Source organism: Eublepharis macularius, chromosome 1 (genome assembly GCF_028583425.1).
Source record: "Eublepharis macularius isolate TG4126 chromosome 1, MPM_Emac_v1.0, whole genome shotgun sequence".
Classification (NCBI taxonomy): Eukaryota; Metazoa; Chordata; class Lepidosauria; order Squamata; family Eublepharidae; genus Eublepharis; species Eublepharis macularius.
Window position 1 is genome coordinate 79184120 of NC_072790.1, and position 19849 is coordinate 79203968.

At 43.1% G+C, this 19849-nt stretch overlaps 1 protein-coding gene across 1 annotated transcript in view; it reads left to right on the plus strand.

Moving 5' to 3' along the window:
• The window catches only part of DOP1A (DOP1 leucine zipper like protein A), an 81527-nt gene that overhangs the window by 5737 nt on the left and 55941 nt on the right, over nucleotides 1–19849 (plus strand). The window contains exons 2-3 of the mRNA XM_055000532.1: nucleotides 10310–10498; nucleotides 15345–15526. Coding sequence (XP_054856507.1) covers nucleotides 10361–10498; nucleotides 15345–15526 — 320 coding nt within the window. The 5' untranslated portion in view covers nucleotides 10310–10360. The remainder of the gene's footprint in view (nucleotides 1–10309; nucleotides 10499–15344; nucleotides 15527–19849) is intronic.

Consider the following 19849-nt stretch of genomic DNA (forward strand, 5'->3'; position numbering starts at 1 on the left):
ATATTCTTCAAACTGATATTGCAACATAGGTCTGTGTATCATTTCTTCACTGTTTCATATAAATATATGTATCTTTTTGTCACAAGTGTTTTCAAGACAGTCTATTTACATTAAGAAAAGATAAAAACATTAGAAAATATAAAAGCTCTTTATGAATACAGTCGGTCATGCTGCAGTGGAGGAGTGCCTGTCTGCTGTTTCCTCTCCATCTGATGTTCTCAATTATGGTAGTCAGAAACTGGAGGTGGAGCTGAGAGTTTAGGACAGAAGGTGCCTGGCTCACAAGGCCTCAGTGATGACAACTGGAATTTGGAGGGAAGGGTCTCTAGATGCGGGGCTCCGTCTGTGCATGATCACGGAGAGCCTAGCTGGTTCCTTGCCTCCTCCTGGTCTCAGGAAAGGCAAGCTATACTTGTAATCCTAATAAAAGATGTTGGCATGATAGCCGTTAGAGAAGTTGTTAAGATGTAAATGTGAGAAAAGTATGCCTTATCCTTTTTATGAAAGAGAGTCCTACAATCTGCAACTATAAATATTTCCAGACTTGCAGAAATAGTTGCATTTCTATCAGGCCACAACATGCTTTGGGAAAATTGCTTACACAGTCCACTATTATCCTGTCATTATTAGTAATTAGAATAAATAAACGTGTTTTAAAGCTACAGGTTTGTTAGTAGGAAAGTAAACAGGTGTTCAGCTCTTATCTTTAAAGGCTGACATAATACAAGCATTCTATCCATTCTTATGTGTAGTTTGGAAAAAAGTCTTACTGTGTATAGAAGGTACATTGTTTGGAATGGTTTTCTTAAAAGCCCTTTTGTCTTTATGCCTTTCCTGTATTCACTTGAAGAATATGCCATTGTTTAGCTGATGTTGTAAGAATGAAGAATGGTGACCAAACCATTGTTTCAGTCAAGAATTTATGGGTACTTCCTCATATAGAATTGTAATTGAACAAATGAATGTTCTAAATGGCTAGTAATCAGCTAATATAGTTTAGTGGTTACGGCTGAAATCCTGCACACATTGCACTGAGAGTAAGTTCTAAGTTAATGTTCATTCTGGGCTCAGTTCAAGGTTTCGGCTATCACATGCAATGTCCTTCATAGCCTTGGTCAGTCATATCTGCAAGACAATGTGTCTCCTTTATGCTCTGCCACATCAGCTTTACTCATCTGAACAGGGCCTTCTACAGGTACCATCCTGCAAATGGGCAAAATTAACAACTTCATACATGCATATTCTCTGTTGTGGCCCTCATCTTATGGAATAACCTGCCTGATGGGGTTAGGTGGGCCACCATTCTCCTGGCTTTCCACAAACTGTGCAAAGACTGAATTATTCAGTAGGGCTTATTTACACAGATAGGAGGGCTGAATTGTAAGGAAATGGTTCAGAGAGATGTTTTGGAAAAGGGATAGGTACTGAAGACTATACTACTGCGAACTGTCTGTTGCTGTAAATATTTTCCTACTTGATTGTTTGTCTTTTAACATGTCATGTTTATTTGCTTCTATTTTGTTTCAGCTCTATATAGAATTTCTGCTTGTTTACAAATTTCTGTAATCCATACCCTATTGCATTGTTTATTGTTTAATGTCCCAGCTATTTAACTTATTGATTACACTGTATAATCCTTCCTTGAGTCTCAGTGAGAATGGCAGACTATAAATAATGTGAATAAACAAAAAGGATTGCATTGTACAACTGTGAGCCAAGAAGTTCCAGTTCAAATTTAATGTTGACATAGGTAGTCTCCTTTAGCCCTTCTTCTGAGGGGAATAGGGTTGCCAGGTCTCTCAGGGAGCAAACCAGGAGATGGGGGGCATTGGGGAGAGTCGCATGAGGGTGTATTTGCCCTAAATTTGGGGCTAATTTTCGCTCAATTGGCCCTCAGCGTGATCCTTTACTTCCACATCACGCCAGGGATGACATCATTCCTGGCATGTACAGGGGTGAGTCGGAGCATGATGGAGTGCACTTTGCCCCTAGCACAGTGTTCTTGCACCTTCCCCATCCCAGCTAGAGAAGAAGGGGGGAAGAGGCTGGTGGCGGGGGATCCTCCATTCCCACTGAGGGAATGACAAACCTAGAGGGGAACAAGAGTACCTATTTTATAGCATCATAATAAGGATTGTTGACAAGATTTGTGTGAAATGCTTGATATGCTCAAAGAATACTATATAAATGTCATGAGTTCGTAATTTATTATCCACCAATCACAGAAAATACTGATATAAACAAACTTATTAGGAAGTCAGGCTCAGTAAGGTACTTTGAAGTGTACTTCTTAGCTGACATTTGTTCCATCTTTTTCAGAGCAGAAGGTTTTCTAATGTATTTGATCCCCAGGTAGTTCTTGGCTTTATGGAAGACTAACATGATATTTGGAAACAGAATTATAATAGTGAAACCCATAGTGTTAAGTAGTGGGGGTTGTACATAGGCGAAATCTTGCCTGAAGTCAAGGCTATTGGTTTCCTTCAAAATTTGATATGTGCATGCAGTTCATCAAGAAGTAGGTTCATCAACTGTAGTCTGAACCTGGCAGAGGATTTTAATCACAGAAGAGCCCCAAAACTATATTGTTGTTCTGACAGGAAGCTTTTTGCCAGAAGGTTGTGGTACATGCCCAAAGGACAAAACCAAGACAGTCAAGTTAGTGACTTGCACAGATGAATTTAGTACAGTATATGATATCTGACACTCAGCAAGCGAGATCTAATCAAGTTACAACTTAGAAAGGGCCAATGGTGAGCTACGTGTGGATTACAGCAACACATCAGCATAGGCAAGAGTTCAGATGTTAACGTTAGACTGTTTTTTCATCCTAATAGCTATTGTTATTTTTCAAAAACAGCTGTACAATATCCTGAATCCAAATTACTGAAGCATCTACACTCTTTAGTTTTCTTTTGGTGACCCATCAACCCTCTTTAAACAAATTTCAGTTGGGTTGCCATGTTAGTTTGTTGCCAAAACCAACAGGGGGCTGCTCCAGAAACTTTAGAAACAAACAAAACACCCCTCTTCCCGGAGTACACAGTCAATATCAATACATTTCAATAAATTTATCTATGTGTAAAGTGCAGACCGTCAGACCAACATGGTGGTGGTGTACTTTTGATTGAAACATTTGCTGTATTGAAGAAATGCCTATGAAGAAGTGAACGTACGAAATGGAATTGGATAACATATGCCAGCAAAACCTGTAGGCACTTTGAAGCTTTGCGGCTTTGCAAACACCAGCAGGCAATTGCATAACAGCAGAAGTTACCATTTGGATTTAACTTGAATACCAGTGTGCATTTCAGACAAATGATCTGTTTTTGTATTGAATTTGCATTAACGTGGAATACTGTATTTTCTCACCAGTTGGATGTTATACAAATATGCTTATTTATTGTTATATTTATTGCATTTTCTGATGAAACTGGACATATTTATTGTAATTTATTAATGAGATTGCACACTTTTTGCACTTTACACATAGATAAATTTATTAAAATATATTAATATTGACTGTGTACTCCGGGAAGGGTTTTTTTGTATGTTAGTTTGTTGCAGCAAAAACAGAAGAATTCTAGGGCATCTTAAACTCTAACAGATTTATTGTTTAAGCTTTCATGCAGTCCGACCTCTTTACAGTGCAATCCTAAACAAAGTTACCCTGAAGGGGGCAACTCTGTTTAGGATTGAACTGACTGGGGCTTCTGAGACACACTCAGAAGTTTACTTAAAGCTTATTTTTTTATTTGAAAACTGCATCCAGGGAACCAAACTGCTTTCAAGCTGATTGATCACTCCTTGGCCTTGCGGTCACTGGAATGTGCTTTACAGAAAGAAAACTGGATTTTCTAGTATTTGAAGTGACAGGCAGAAAAATTAATTTTCCAAGGCCTTTGGTAAGGTGACTGTGAAAACATTTTTCAGATGACAAGCTGTGAAGAAGATAATACTGTGAAGTTTATCTTCTGTACTCAAAAATGTGAAGACCTGTGCAGAGCTATTGTTATTTTTAATCTTCTATTATGTATCCCTAAAGGTACTTTCCTCTTCTGTTGAATGTTCTTCTGTAACTACTGAGAGGAGAGCTAGTGGAACAGCTTCTGCATGAGAGGCTTTTGTTCGGCAGTTTACTTTCCAGGGTATGGTGCTTGGTACTTTCTTTAAAGGTGTGGTGTTAGTAGTAGAGTCTGAGAGCAATTTGTGTAGACTCCGTTGTTTGGTTAACTCAAGTTTAATTATGTTTGCAGTGCATCAGCAGCGAGCAAAGTATTTCTCATGTCTCCTTCTTACTGTGTTTTAATGGTTCCTCTCAGAATTCCGCAGTGCTTTTATGGTCTTGAGACCCTGGGCTGTCGTAGGGCCTTTATGTTGGCCAGACTAAATGCCTTCCCCTCCAGTGTCCTTCAGGAGAGATACCAGCGAGTCCCCTTTTCAGAAAGACAGTGTTTGTGTGGTGCCAACCACCCAGATACTATCCAGCATATAATGTTGTAATGCCATTTATATGATAAGTTACGAAGAATTTTGTTTGAGAGGTTGCCAATATATATCGAACACCAGAACAATTTATTCTTTTGTCGTTTTCAGTTGAAGGATAATGATACAGTGATTACTAGAGTGGGTGCAGAGTTTTTAGTGGGTGTGCCTAAGATTCATACAAGCTTTGTATAAATATATTGTCTTCTGATATTTAATTTTATACTGACTTGCTTGCTGTCTTAGATTCATGTATGCCATTAAAGGTATTTGATTGATTGATTGATTGATTGATTGATTGATTGATTGATTGATTGATTGATTGATTGATTGATTGATTGATTGATTGATTGATTGATTGATTGATTGGTTCCTGTCACTGTGACCATCATAAGCCTAGTTTTCTGAAGCTACCAACCAAACCCAGAGAAAAACAGTGCAGGTAGGGGCTGGCTAGCACAGACTTCTTGGAGACCTAGAGAATGGGACACAGTTGAGATGGGGAGAACCTGGTCCTCGCTCCAGAAACTGGGATCATCAGGGTCACTGGTGAGATTCACTTTCCATTTTGGCACTCCTGAATGCATGGCTCTGTTTATTAATTGCATAATTTATTCTTACTGTAAAGCAGGCAGGCAACACTATCCTCAAACTATTGGGGTTTGGTGTCATTACCCCTGCTTACCCATCCTCTGACCAGACTAATGACTCTGACTCAGAGGGTTCTAGCCAAGAGGGGCCTGACCCATAGTGTTCAGGAGAAAGTCCTGAGGGGGCTGGACCAGGAGGGCCAGCAGGGCCAGGAAGGGCTTGATACGGCAGAGACATCTGCTGACTGCTCCCCCGGCTCTACCAGAAGCCACTCTGCCAGAGCCGGAAAGCGAGCCCACACTGCTGGCCTCTGCCAGGCATGGGACATTACCACGGTGATAGTCTCTCAGGACCCACCGACACTGTAGAAACAGCTGCAGCAGAGGGCCCAGGCTGAGGACAAGTGCTGGACTGTCTGCATACCAACTCCCTTTAAGCCCAGAGTGGAGTGCTGAGAACAGTGAGTCCTTGCAGGATCCTGGCCAGAGCACAGTGCAGCCTCTTGATTTCCAACACTTGCCAGCAGATGCAGCTGAGCCAGATCATCTCCCAGCCTATTTAGGCTGAAGCTTGAGAAGTCTGCATTGCTGGATCAGCTGATTCACTAGGCACAAGCCCAGTGCTCCAGCACCTGTTCCAGCTCCAGGTTCAGCTGCTGTTGTCTCAGCGGCCAGCGGCTGGACTAGTGATGGACTCCCAAGCAGTCCAGCCAACAAGGTGCAGGACATTTACCTACCAATGTCATATGGGCTTAATTTGTTTTCTGTTTGTTTAACATCATACACTTGCCCATGGCTTCTGGATACAAGTTTAGGGCCAATAAGGCATTCACTGTTGTCTAAGTAAAGCTAGATATCCTCAGCATGTTGATAGCACCCAACTGCAAAGCCCCAGACAATCTGTCCCAGTGCTTTCATGTAGATGGAACTGCATCAGGGGCAGGACATTTTTCTCAAGGATAGGTGGCAACCATACTCCAAGCATGACTCATTCAATAGGGCTACTGTTTTAGTCCCAGAAGTTGGAACCCACAATGAAAAGGGTTCAGAGTCAACGTGTTATCTAGAAGTGATAAAAGTTGCTCACTCATCATATGTTCAAACAACTTTCCTAAATAGGAAAAATAATATATTGGTTTAAAGTTCATTTGTATAATGATAACTTTTGAAAGGAGTGCTCCTTTTAATGAAGTTGACATTCTGCCCTCTTCAAAACAGCATGAATGTCCCTAGCAAATAGCTCTCCTTAATTAGACATGACAAGTAGGAAGCTACAAGGAGTTGCAGAGGGCATCTTATTATGCTCTCCCCCAACATGTCCTCTTTCCCTTTCCTGCCCCCCATAGCATCTCCCCCTTTTCCTGCTTCCTTCTCTCCTTCCCATCCACCTTTGTCTTGCCCCCCCCTCCCCACCAGCAGCTTCTCCTTGCCAAATTATGTGGTGCAGGCTGAGCTGGGCCCATTTTCATGATGAGGAACCTGCATGAATTTGCAGCGGGGTACTGCACTTTTCCCTGTATCCCCTTCTCCACATTATTTCCTGTTTTTCTCTTCCTGGCAGACTCCATATGCACAGCTTTCCCAACATCCTTCTCTCCTTCACTTTCCTACAACTTGTAGTGGGTTGGGTTATTGGTGATCACATGCAGACAGTGTCTAATAGTAGCGCCTTTAAGACGCATGTTGCATCTGATGAAGATAGCTGTGGTTCTCAAAAGCTTATGCCTCAATAAAGTTGGTTAGTCTTAAAGGTGCTGCTGGACTTTTTACTATTTTGCAACTACAGACTAACACGACTAACGCCTCTGAATCTAAGACAGTGTCTAGATTTTTTTATCTTTTTGGCTCATCTCTGCCATCTCTATATATACTTTTCATTATAAGGAAACATATGGCTGTATTGTATGATATGACCCTGCCATGAGTACTGCACTTCATATGGTGGGAAGCAAGGGCAAGCAGTCCCACCTACTTGCTGAACCAGCTGTGGTTTCAGTGCCACCAGCTATCCATGCAGGGATGTGTGTGTAACTTTTTAAGAGGACATGTGTAAGAAAGTACAATGTGGCTCATATTTTGAGAAATAAACTGTATAAAATAGGCGTACCATGTTGGTTTGTGTGCATTGTCCAGCCATTATGTTCTTGAATGCACATTGGTGCTGGAAACAGGGGAGGTGCATTGGATAGTTGAGGAGATAAGGCATGCTCTTGTTTCCTGCTATGCATAGAAGTGCAATCAGGGCCTGTATTGCATAATGAGGCGCAATCCTGTCCTAGTTAGGATCTTGTGTGCCTTTATCAAATATTAACGGATAAATATGCCTTAATTTTATTTTGTTTTTTAATTTTGTGGAAAAATTATATGGATGTCCTCAACTTTACTGACTCAGTTGATCCATTGATCCTTTAAACTGTTCAGTTTGAGAAACTTCTGTGTATTTCAGTTGAATTTTGCATTCTTCTGATATCATGGTTTTGGGTTTTTTTTCCCTTGGACTATCTTAATGTTCTTCCTTTTATACTACTGCAGAAAACTAAGAAATAATAACAAAGTTCCACTTAACACAGAGCATCAGTGGATTATTTGTGAAGCTAGTTCTTCCTAGGCATTCACATCCATTTCTGCTGCATAAGTATTGAAACAAGATTGCACTTTCCTCTTCTTTCTCTAACCTTTCAGTAGATAAGGAAAATGAAGGGTGAGTAAAACAAAGTACGGGATGGGGAAGGAAGGGCATGACAGTGAAGCTGACACCACCACCACATTCTGATGGCTGCATCTACAGAAAAAACCATACTTATGCAAAATAATGCATGAAATGGCCCCTAGAGGCTGTGTTGAGAGCTTTTTAATTAATGCTCTTTCTCTGCCTCTTTCCTTATTAACAAAATGTTGGAGGAAAATGCACATAGTACAAAGAAAGAGATGGTCTAACAAGCTTCTTTGCTTTCAGATGAATTACGTGTCCAGTTTTAGGCTCAGTAAGTAAGGTGATACGATTGTCTGATGAATCTCCAGTGTCTGTGCTCTCATTCTAAGGTACTGGCTTTTAGGGGATAAAAGTATCTACAGCTTCAGCTTTTTCTATATTGAATCTAATGGCCATCTGTTGCATGGCACTTTGAAGGCTCTAAACTATAGTCTATATTTATGCCCTGTTATGAAACCTTAACAAAATGACACATCAGCTTTGTGAATTCAAGGGATTTTCTGGCATATTTTTCTTGAAATTTTAAAAATTTCTTTTCAGTGCTATTGAAGGTTCGACCATCTGCTATTGTAGAATATAGCTGCATACCTTCACCTGACATTTTATTCTTTCAAGCTGTAGAGTAATCTCTTTCACACTTTCCTTACTAAGGTTGCCAGGTCCTCTAACCGCCCCCAGGTGGGAAGTCGGAGGCCTGGCACTTACCTTATATCTTTCCCCATTATGTGCGCTCAGAGCACACGCGTGTTCCCAGCCTGCATGATGTCACTTCCTGGAAATGATACCATCACGTAGGTCATGTGCTGCCCTGGGAGCACCCCCTCGCTCCCCAGGGGGCTGAATCGGGCCTTAATTGGGCCGCTGCAGAGTGTGGCAGTGCTCCCAAGCTCAACAATGGCCCAATTTGAGCCAAATCGAGCCTGAATTGTCCCAAATCTGGCCATGGTCTCCCCTGCTGGCCAGGTAAGTGGGAGCAGGGGGTGGACGGTAAGAGCAGGGAATTCCCTGCACCTGGTGGGGGACTAGCTTCCCTATTCCTTACGCTGAGTGGCATTACCAAGTTATAAAATTAGTTTGGGTGTCTGTTTTCAAAAGTGTTATTTATTGTTTTTATCTGTTAGGCAGCTGAGTTGGTAGAATGGTGTGATATATACTCTGCTTGATTCATAATAAAACAGCAAAAATGTTAAGCTGATGCTTCATCCTTCTCTGCTGCCTCCCAGATGCTTCCTCTCCATCTCGCTTCTCCAGCGGTGGTAGGGTATGCAGTTAACAATACCACTCAGAAGCCACCATCTCTGCACCCTGAACTCTTTTAGGGCACTAGCCAAATGTCTCCTAGTATCTGCTTCCCAAATGCCTTCCTATGCCTACTTGTAGCAGTGCCAGCCAGCCTCCTTAGTTTTGCTAGGTAGAAGCTGTGGGGCCTGTTCAGTGAACCTGTTTTCCCTTCTCTTCTTGGGTGCCGTATTCTTCCCTTGAAAGCTACAATGTCTATAACTGGAGTCATTTGTCTTGTCTGCTGTTGGGTAGGATTAGAGATATGAAGGCCCAGAAAAAAAAATTGGGGTGGGTGGGGGGGAGACTTTTTTCATTTTTTTTCCCCAATGGAAAATTTGAGAAATTTTGGAGAACATACACATTCTTATGCTTCCCCCCTTTAAGACAAGGTTTTGCTCAGGATGCATAGTATATTTTTTATGTAAGACAGTCTACCACATTAGATAAAATTCCTCTATATAATATTGACTTTTACAACATATTTTCAAGAAGATGTTAATCTACTATAATGTGTTAATGATAATACATTATTGAAGAATTCAGTGTTTTCAGTGTTATAAAGTTTAGTTTAATATCCAAACTTATTGGCAGTCCTACCTATTTTTTCCTGTCTTTGAGAAGGAAGACATTGAAATGCATGTACTAGGGTAGCGTAAAGAGCAGCACTTTCCATCTCTCTCTTAAAAGTACTGGAGATATTTGCAGTTTTTCTTATAGAAAATGAAGGCGTTTATACCATTAAATTCCATAATTATGCCAAATAGTACATTTATATGCTGAGTTATTAAATGATGGATTTTATGTTGTTAAATCTGTAAAATGAATTAAAGTTTCAATTTTATATTTCAGTTTTTCCTGAAATGTCTTTTTTTAAAACCAGAAATGTTACATATTGGTGGTGGTGGTGATGGGGGACAATTCATGGCAGAAAGGCTTTGTTCACCTTAGTAAGTTGCAATTGTAAGTCTAGCTTAGTATTTTACAAAATAATATTCTCTTGGAACTCAGTCTTTTTCACTGTAATGTTTAATACCTAAACAAGATATTGTGTGAAACTTTCCACACAGAAATGAAGGTCCCTCAGATTCTTTCCAGAAATACTAACTTGATAATGGATTTTTGAACTTTCAGCTTCTGGTGCCTAATGTAGTCATAACCTCTTTGCCTGGCATTCAGAAACTACCAGTCATTCAAAATGATGATTTTTGGGAAATTCAAACCAGTGTTACTTCTTTTTCAGCTAATGACTACATGAAATGCAATCTGGTCTCTAGCAGAACTCCGCGGGAGAATGAATGCAGAGGAGCTGGAACTATTGGGTGACTCCAAGTATAGGAACTATGTGGCAGCTGTTGACAAGGCCCTGAAAAGCTTTGAGTACTCCAGTGAGTGGGCCGATTTAATCTCATCACTTGGAAAGCTAAACAAGGTATGATGGCGGTACCCTCAGAAGAATTAGGAGAACTGGGTGCAATATTTGTGAAGCTTTAAAAAAAAGTGATTTTATTTATTATAGAAGCTTAGGCTTTAGATATTTCCCCTCAAATTATTCAAAGAGTGATATGACAGTTTAGTTGAAGGTCTAGTTACTGCTTAGTGTAGTAGCAGTCAAATTCTGAGAGGTCCAGTTTTTGTGCTAAGGAAAAGATCACACATGAAGCTGTTTTAAAACAAGTCAGGCCATTGGTCTGTCAAGGTGAGTATTGTTTCCTGTAATTGACCTTGGCACTTCAGGATGTTGGAGAGTGATTTTTTGCATCACCTACTGCCTGATTCTTTTAACTAAAGATGCCAGAGATTGAACCTGGGACCTTCTGCCTGCAAAGGAAATGCTCTGCCACTGAGACACAGCCCCACCCATGTGTCTCATCTACACATCTGACCTAGGGCTAACAGGCCCCTGGTGAGGGCGAAGGATTCCCTGCTCCCAGCTGCCTCCCCCACCTGTAACCTGGCTGGCTGAGAGAAAGATGCAGGAATGGGCTAAGAAACCCCCACAGCATGCAGCATGCTCTGGAACACTTCCGCTTTGCACTGGGAATGGCGTCATTTCTGGGGCGATGCAGAAGCATGGGCTTGCTCTAGGGTCCAATTTAATAAAAATCAACACCGACTGCGAGGTTGGGGGCCAATTTTTACCAAATTGGCCCCTGGCACAACCCATCACTTCTCCGTTGCACCAGAAACGATGTCATTCTCAATGCAACATGGAAGTGTGGGGTTGTGCCTGAGCTGATTTAATAAAAAATGGTCCAAATGCTAGACTGGGGGCTGATTTTTACCAAATGAGAATACACCTGGAACCCTGTCTGACTGGACCTAGTTTCACACGTATTATTCTGTTTTGCTTGCATGCTTTATAATTTTGGCATCTCTCTCTCTCTTTGTAATTGCTTGCTGTTTTAACTAGGGTAGAATAAGCCTTTCTGTGTGTGCTGCTGCTGACAAATGGTTTTTCTGCCATGTGGCCAAATTATTTAAGAACATCTAATTAAAGGGAAAATACTAAACATGCATAGACAAAATAATAACATTCATGGCTTTGTACATAATTCTTTGGAATTTAAAATTATCTTGTATGCAGATGATCTTTTATATATCTCAGTCTTCTATTCCAATATTAATGAACATAATTATCATCTCTGGTGATTTATCTGGCTATTCGATTAATTGGAGAAAATTTGAATAGATGCCATTGGGAGACAATATGTCGTAGAGTTTATTTGCTAATGGACATTTTTCATGAAATATTCTTGAAATTCTTGGAATATTGATTCCTAGAAGTATTAGACATATGATTACACTGAACTTCAGTAAGTTGACTGCTGATATATCTTTGGATTTGGACAGATGGGCATTTTAAACCTGCTGCTAAGAAGTGAAGTAAATACACTCAAAATGAATATTATATCTACAGTTATAGTTATATAGAGAGATGGGCACGAACTGGAAAAAACCGAACCGTGCAGTTCGTGGTTTGTCACATTTCATGAACCACGAACTTTCGCAAACTGGTTCGTTTGGTTCTTGAAACGTCACTTCCGGGCCAGCAGAAGGCCACTTCTGGGTCAGCAGAAGGTCTGCAGGAAGTCCATCCCCTGTTGCCTAGGAAACTGATTGATTGGCGCCAGGCTGTCTGCAGTGACGAACCAAAAAATGAACCAAACGAACCAGCCTAAAGTTCGTGGCGGTTTGTCAGAAATGGGCTCTGACGAACTGCTGGTTCGCAAACCACAAACCAGCTCGGTTCATCATGAACATTGTTTCATATTTCGGTTCTTGCCCATCTCTAGTTATATATGTTTTGCATGAAATTCCTTTTCATATACCCTACAGGTATATTCACAAAATTAATACTTTATTTTGGAAATTTATGTAGGGCTCCTTACCACCTCAGATTTCTCTAAAGGATGCAACTTCCATTTAATGAAGGAGGATTTGGCTTTCCTGATCTTAGTTTATATCACCTGAAATATTTGTTAATTTGTACTACTTATCGGAATTGTTCCCAGGTGGATTATCCATCCTTGGCTCTTTTGGAGGCATCCTGTCTGCCTCCCCCCTTTAAATAGAGTGTGCTAGAATCTATTCATGCTAAAATAGAGCCTGTTGCTCCAGGCTAATTAAGATCTAAAAATTGGGATGAAATAGTTGATGTTAGTTAATAAATATGATGTGCTATGCCTCAGGAACAAATGGAATAAGGAGTTTGACCAGCAAAATATAGCCATAAGTGCTATATGTGTTCTTCTGTGAGTTATGCAGCAAAAAAATATGTTCAGGGTATATTGGATATCACAGAACATTTTTAGTCAATAATTGTCTAATTGCTGGCATTTTAACTTACAGGATGCTTCTTTTAAGCATTTGCTTTGGACATGTCTAGTTATTTGATCTTTTAGGGAGGAAGTTATTACTCATATTAATTTTGAATTAGAATACTGATTGATTTTTGAGGGTGTTTAAGGACTTTTAAACTATCTGCCTGTATCCTGAAATCTATACAGTGGTCAACAACATGCCCTTAATGTAGCTAAAAGACTTTGTCCGGAGCAGGCCTCTGCTGCCCCGGACTGGGCCTGGCCCGACCCCCCCCCGGACCCCCCAGCTGCAGCCACCGCAGCCAGCCTCACCCAAGGCCCTGCACTTACCGGCTGGCGAGGTGGCCTTCAGGAGCCGGGGAAGCCCGGGGACAGGACGGGCAAAGAGCAGGTGGTGGGAGCAGCCCACGGAGCGGCTGAGCGAGGCGCGGCTGCTGCCGCCACAGACACCGCCGCCGCCCAAGGAGCAGCCAGGCGAGGTGCGGCTGCTGCAAACGCCACCGCCGCAGGCGCCGCCGCCAGGGCGGTGCAGGCCCGGGGGGTGCTCGGCAGCTCGGCTCCACAGCGGGCAGCCAGGGGAGGCGGCCCGGCCCGTGAGCTTGGCCCCGGGGAGGCGGCCGCGGGGCCACAGAGGCCAGGCGGCGGCTGGGCGAGGCTACAGCCGGCTGGAGGGCGGACCCGGAAGCCACCAGAAGAGGCTGGGCCCGGCTGCCGTACGCACGGGCCAGGGACAGGTGGGGAGAGGCTGAGGAAGGCTCCCCAGTGTGATGGACAGGCGGAAGCCCAGCCACTGTGGGGCCCTACAGGTTGCGCCTGGGAGGAGGGCGGGCTGGGGGCAGACGAGGTGGGGGCGTGCCAGTGGGGACGGGCAGGGCCCAACGCCAACCAGGAGGGAGGAGGGAGGGGAGGAATGAGCCAGGAGGTGGGGCACCAGCGGGGAGTGGTGGAGGACACGGGAGGTGGGAAGTGGCAGCACTATAAAGGGGGGTGGTCCCAGTGAAGCTGATGAGGAGTAGTTGGCCTGGAGCGGATTGGAGAGAGAGAGAGAGCGTGGCTCCAAGGCTGACGGGCAGGAGACGAGTATTGGTGGCGCAACCGCCATCCCTGCCAAGTCTGAGGCAGTGGGAGTGAGCCCCCGCGGGGCCGAGGAGGACGGCGGAAGGCGGGGAGGCTGCGTCTTGTGGGTCAGCGCCTCACAGACTTATATTGCAACATTGTAAAGACAAATGCCCACCTCCTATAATTCAATGGATTGAGGACCTTAGAACTTTAACAATATTCAAACATATGGCATACATACAACTGTGGATGGACATATTTTACATATTTGGAAACCTTTAATAGATGCTTATGAGCAGGGCATTTTTCAGCTGGAATGCGGTGGAACGGAGTTCCGGAACCTCTTTAAAATGGTCACGTGGCTGGTGGTCCCTCCCCCTGATCTCCAGACAAAGGGGAGTTGAGATTGCCCACTCCCCTCTGTCTGGAGATCAGGGGGCGGGGCCACCAGCCATGTGACCATTTTCTCCAAGGGCAACCCACTGAGTTCCACCACCTGTTTTCCCAGAAAAAAGCCCTGCTTATGAGTAGATTTCACAGTACAGTCATACTTTTATTTTTAGTTGTATGAGGCTTGTTTTAATTTTTATTCTTTTTTTCAAATAAAAATTAATATTAAAAAATTAAAAGATGTGGCTAGCTTCTTTAAGTCCATCTAATTAAAGGGCAAATACTAAACATGTGTTTTATATTAATGAATAAATATATTCAGAAGACTGTTTTTCTATAAAAAGGCTGCTGGTAGGGTTGCCATCTTCCCTCTGGGAGTGCCAATGGCCACTCAACTTGGTGGTGGGAGAAAATGCCCAGATGAAATGTAGGTGTGTATTGTGCTGGGATCCCTGGAACAATGACGTCACTTCTGGTGCAACCCAGAAGTGATGTGATCACACTGGATGATACTCTAGCATTCACCCAAAGCTCTACAGTTAAACCATAGTGTTTTAGCATGCGTGCTAGAGCGCCCTCTGGCAGGATAATATGAGTTCCAATTCATCCCAGAAGTGACAACATTGTGCGCGGGATGCCGGTTACCCTCCCTGCAATACAGAATTCTCTACATCCCTCATCTGCCAGCTGCAAGGCTGTGCTTTGCAACCCTACTTGCAGCCCTACTGATCCTGGTAATTGGAGTATTCTTTTATGCCAGTATGTGGTCCTGTGCATTTGTTTATATGCTCTTTGGCGTAATGTAAATTAATTTTGTAATACTGTTTGCTTTGTTTTGTGCCTTAGGCGTTTAATATTTAGGGATATAGTACGCTATATTAGATTGCGTTGTAATAGGTCCTAATGCATCATGTATAAGATATAGATGCAACTGGATAAATTGTTGGTTTCTTCTTGAAATGGGTCGTTGTAGCACTTACAATGAATCAAAATGTTTCCTGTTAGGTTCTACACAACAATGCAAAGTATCAAGTAGTACCAAAAAAGCTGACTGTAGGAAAGCGCCTTGCACAATGCCTTCATCCTGCCTTGCCAGGTGGGGTGCACCGGAAGGCTCTTGAGACATATGAGATTATCTTCAAAATCATTGGGCCCAAGCGTCTCGCCAAAGATCTCTTCCTATACAGGTAAAAACAATGACATTTTCCATTGTATTTTGAATGTTAAGCATGTTATCTGTATACGTTAATGGTGTTAAATCTTTTTATGAATATCACAACACATTTCATACATTTGTCAATGGATTCAAATAGCATTTCCATATTTAAAATTGTTCAGCCATCCAGCACACCATGTAGAGGCTTGGATACAATAGATTTATTTATTTATTTCAAATTTCTATTCCACCCTCCCTGTGAGCGGGCTCAGGGCGGATAACAACATATTAAAATACAAAACACAATAAAAACAACACATTAAAATACAATAAAATCCATACACATTTAAAACAGGATGGTGGACAGCCTTCACAGGGAGGGTTAAGATTTTATACACCCCTTTTTTCAGGCCGGTGGAGGTCCAGTCTCAGCCATATGCCTGGTGGAACAACTCTGTCTTGCAGGCCCGGTGGAAGGATAGTAAATCCTGCCGGGCCCTGATTTCGGCAGACAGTGTTCCACCAGGTGGGAGCCAGGACCGAAAAGGCCCTGGCTCTAGTCGAGGCTAGGCAGGGCTCCATGGGGCCAGGGACCACCAACAGCTGTTTGTCCCCTGATCGGAGTGTCCTCCAGGGAATATATGGGGAGAGACAGTCCCGTAGATACGCTGGTCCCAGTCCGCACAGGGCCTTATAGGTCAATATCGGAACCTTGAATCTAACCCGGTACTCCACAGGCAACCAATGCAGCTCGCGTAAGAACGATGTTATATATGTGCCTTATTTGGCACTCTTGTAATAACATGTGCCACTGCATTTTGTACCAGCTGTAATCTCCAGGTCAGGCTCAAGGGTAGCCCTGCGTAGAGTGAGTTACAGTAATCTAGCCTAGAGATGACCATTGCTTGGATCACTGTAGTTAAGTCACGGGTTAACAGGTAAGGGACAAGTTGCCTGGTCTGCCGCAGATGGAAAAAAGAGGACCTGACAACCACTGTGACCTGTGCCTCTATTTTCAGGGAGGCATCCAAGATCACCCCCAGGCTCTTAACCCTCGGAACTGGCACTAATGGTGCCCCATTGAGGGCCGGGAGCCGGAGTCCCTGTGGCTCAAGTACAGGACCTCCATCTTCATCGGGTTCAGTTTCAGCCGACTGCTTCAACCAACCGGTCACGGCTGCAAAAGCATGTTCCAGGACATCTGGAGCTGAGCCAGGCCATCCATCCATCATCAGATACAACTGGGTATCATCTGCTTATTGATGACACCCAAGTCCGAAACTTTGTACCAACTGGGCAAGGGGGCACATATAGATGTTAAACGATAATGGGGAGAGTATTGCTCCCTGTGGGACCTCGCACACCAAAGGGTGGCGGGATGACAATTTCTCCCCAAGCACCACCCTCTGTCCCCGACCGTGGAGAAAAGAGACAAGCCACTGTAAGGCAGCCCCTTGTATCCCCACATTGGTGAGTCAGTGAGTCAGAAGATCATAATCGATTGTATCGAATGCTGCCGACAGATCCAATAATATCAGCAGCACCGAGCCGCCTCGATCCAGATGTCTACGAAAATCATCTGTGAGGGCGACCAGCAACGTCTCCGTCCCATGTCCTGGACGGAACCTGGACTGGAAGGGGTCTAGGGCCGAGACATCCTTCAGGAAGCCCTGCCGCTGTTCCATCACCGCCTGCTCAATCGCCTTTCCCAGAAACGGGAGGTTTGAAACCAAGCGGTAATTGACCAGGTCGGTTGGATCCAGTGATGGTTTCTTTCAAAGAGGCCTAACCACAGCTTCCTTTAATGGCCCAGGAAAACCCCCGGAACCTAAGGATAGGTTAACAATGGCCTCCAGCGAGGACCGCAACCCCTCGGTACTGGCCTTTACTAGCCACAATGGGCATGGGTCCAAGGGACATGTGGTGGGCCCAACTGATCGCAGGGTCCTGTCAATCTCCTCCCCAAAGCGTGGGCTGAAATGATCAAATATTGGCACCGAAGACGGCCAAGGGATCTCTAGAGCGTTTATGTGAGAAAGATTTCTGCCTGCAGAGCACAACCTATTTGTTTACCACCTGCCATTGCTGTCCTCCCACTTCAGTTCCTGAGGTCCCCTGTCCTGGGCATATTGGGCTACATCTGGATGAGGAGATGAGAAAGTCATTGTTGCAGACAACAAATGCTAAATTGAATCAAAGTTCATGTCTATATGTACAGAGGCCTCTTTATCTCGTTGTACTGTTGTAGAGAGCCATCACAGTGTAGCGGTTGGAGTGTTGAACTAGGGCCTGGGACAAAATGGTTTGAATCCCTGTTCTGCTTATTGAAATGTGCTGAGTGACTTTGGTCTTGTCACAGTCTCTCAGTCTAATCTGCTTCACCAGGTTGCTGATGTGAGGTTAAGCAGAGAGGAGGGACAATGTGATAAGCCACTTCGGGTGCCCATGGGAGAGAAAAATGGGGTATAAAAAATAAAATAAATAAATAATCCCATTGACTGTCAGACCACGTTAAGTCTTCCAGCCATAAGCATTTGAAATAGTTACATCAATGATGTGAATGCATGCAAGGACTGGTTGAAACTGCTGAATTCCTTAATACGGTTATGTTCATGGGTATGCTACCTCATGAGAAAAAGGGTTACTATCAACCACATCCATCCATATGGTTATGGCTGCAATTATTTGAGCAGCTGTGATCACAGAAATGACTGCCACCTTACTACTTATACAGACAGGTTTACATTAATCTTTCTCTATTTGTGGTTGTATATACCTGGTTGCAAGAAGGAATTTAGCAGAGCAAACTGGCATTAATAGAGCAGAAAATGAAAAACAGATTAACTTAATTGTAGAAAGACAAAAATGTTTTGGTCTAGACAATATTTAATCTGATTTGTATTTGCATACAATAGCTAAGACAAAGGAATTTTGCATAAATCTGCAGAAACTACTTTGCTATTAAGAATTAGAGCAGAGGTAAAAAGTGAAAATGAGTGTCCTGTTTCCATATATCATCCCAGGAACAAGCATTAGCATTACCATTCTGTTTTAAGGTTGATTGTGTGACTGTTACTAGTTTAATATATCAATGTGCTATAAGAGGAAATTTCAGAATAAAACAACCACTTCTTTACCAGCCATGATTTTTGTAAATTAAATCTAACCTAATATTATATTCATTAGCTTTTGAGTGGGTGGCTGGATATTCCTTTTGTATTCTTTGCCTGTTTATAATAGCAAAATCTAAGGTGGTTTTTAGATAGCCTGTTAGAATAGTTGCTGTTTTCATACGGATATTAACAAAATATTAAACTGAAGTATGAAATGCTGTGGCTTAGTGCAGTTGCATCTTATATAGGGGTGTGCGCTTCAGGCTTCCGATTCAGGTAAAATACTTGAATCAGACCCAATTTGTAAAGATTTGGGATTCCTGAATCAGAGCCAGCATGCTGGCCCCAAGTCGGAAATCCCAAATCAAAGTTTCCCGACGCATTCGGGTTACTTTGGGGCCCGAGTTTAAAGGGCCCTTTCCCTCCCTCTTGCAAGCGGCGGGGCCCTTTAAAAGTCCCAACCCCTTCAGCCCCCCACCCCACCCCCCACTTACCTTGGCCCTGCCGCTGCAGTGGTGGAGGCAGTGGCGCGGCAGCAGCGGCTTCAGCCTGCCTGGCTGCCCAACAGCGAAGCAGGAACCCCAGATATTTTCGGGTGCACACCCCTAATCTTGTATCATAAATGACCCTGGAGCTTGTAAAACGGAGATGTTCTGCTGAGCCTTTGGTTGAAACACAGCAAATTGTCTCCTGCTTGCCTGCCACATCCTGACCTCCACCAGTGGCAGCCCTTGGCTTGTGTCACAGCTGTAGCTATGTTTTTTTAGATATTTATTGTAGCCTGTATTGTTCATGGTGCCATGTATTGTGTTTAGCTTTTAAATATTAATGTTTTAGATATTTGTATATGGTTTTAGTGTATGATGTTTTCTTTTGTTGTTAGCCCCCCTGAGCCATTCGCGGGGAGGGCGGGGTATAAATTGGATAAAATAAATAAATAATCTCATGAGAGTTCAGGAAGCCTCACAGGGCAAGCAAGGTTTGCCTTACTAGTCATAAAGGGAGCAGAGTCAATAAAGAGAGTTGTATTCTCCCTTTCCTGAGTGGCAGCAGCAGTCTGGAGGTCTGGCACCAGTGGGATGACGGCTCCTTGAGCTACCACTGGCAATACTCTAACATAACTGTTACAGTCATTATTTTAGATTAATGTATCTCCAAAGCAGCAGAATTTTTTAAAACCCACTGCTCCTTAAAAGAAGGCTATGATTTCTTTGTTAGCAAACATAGTCCAACCTTAATGA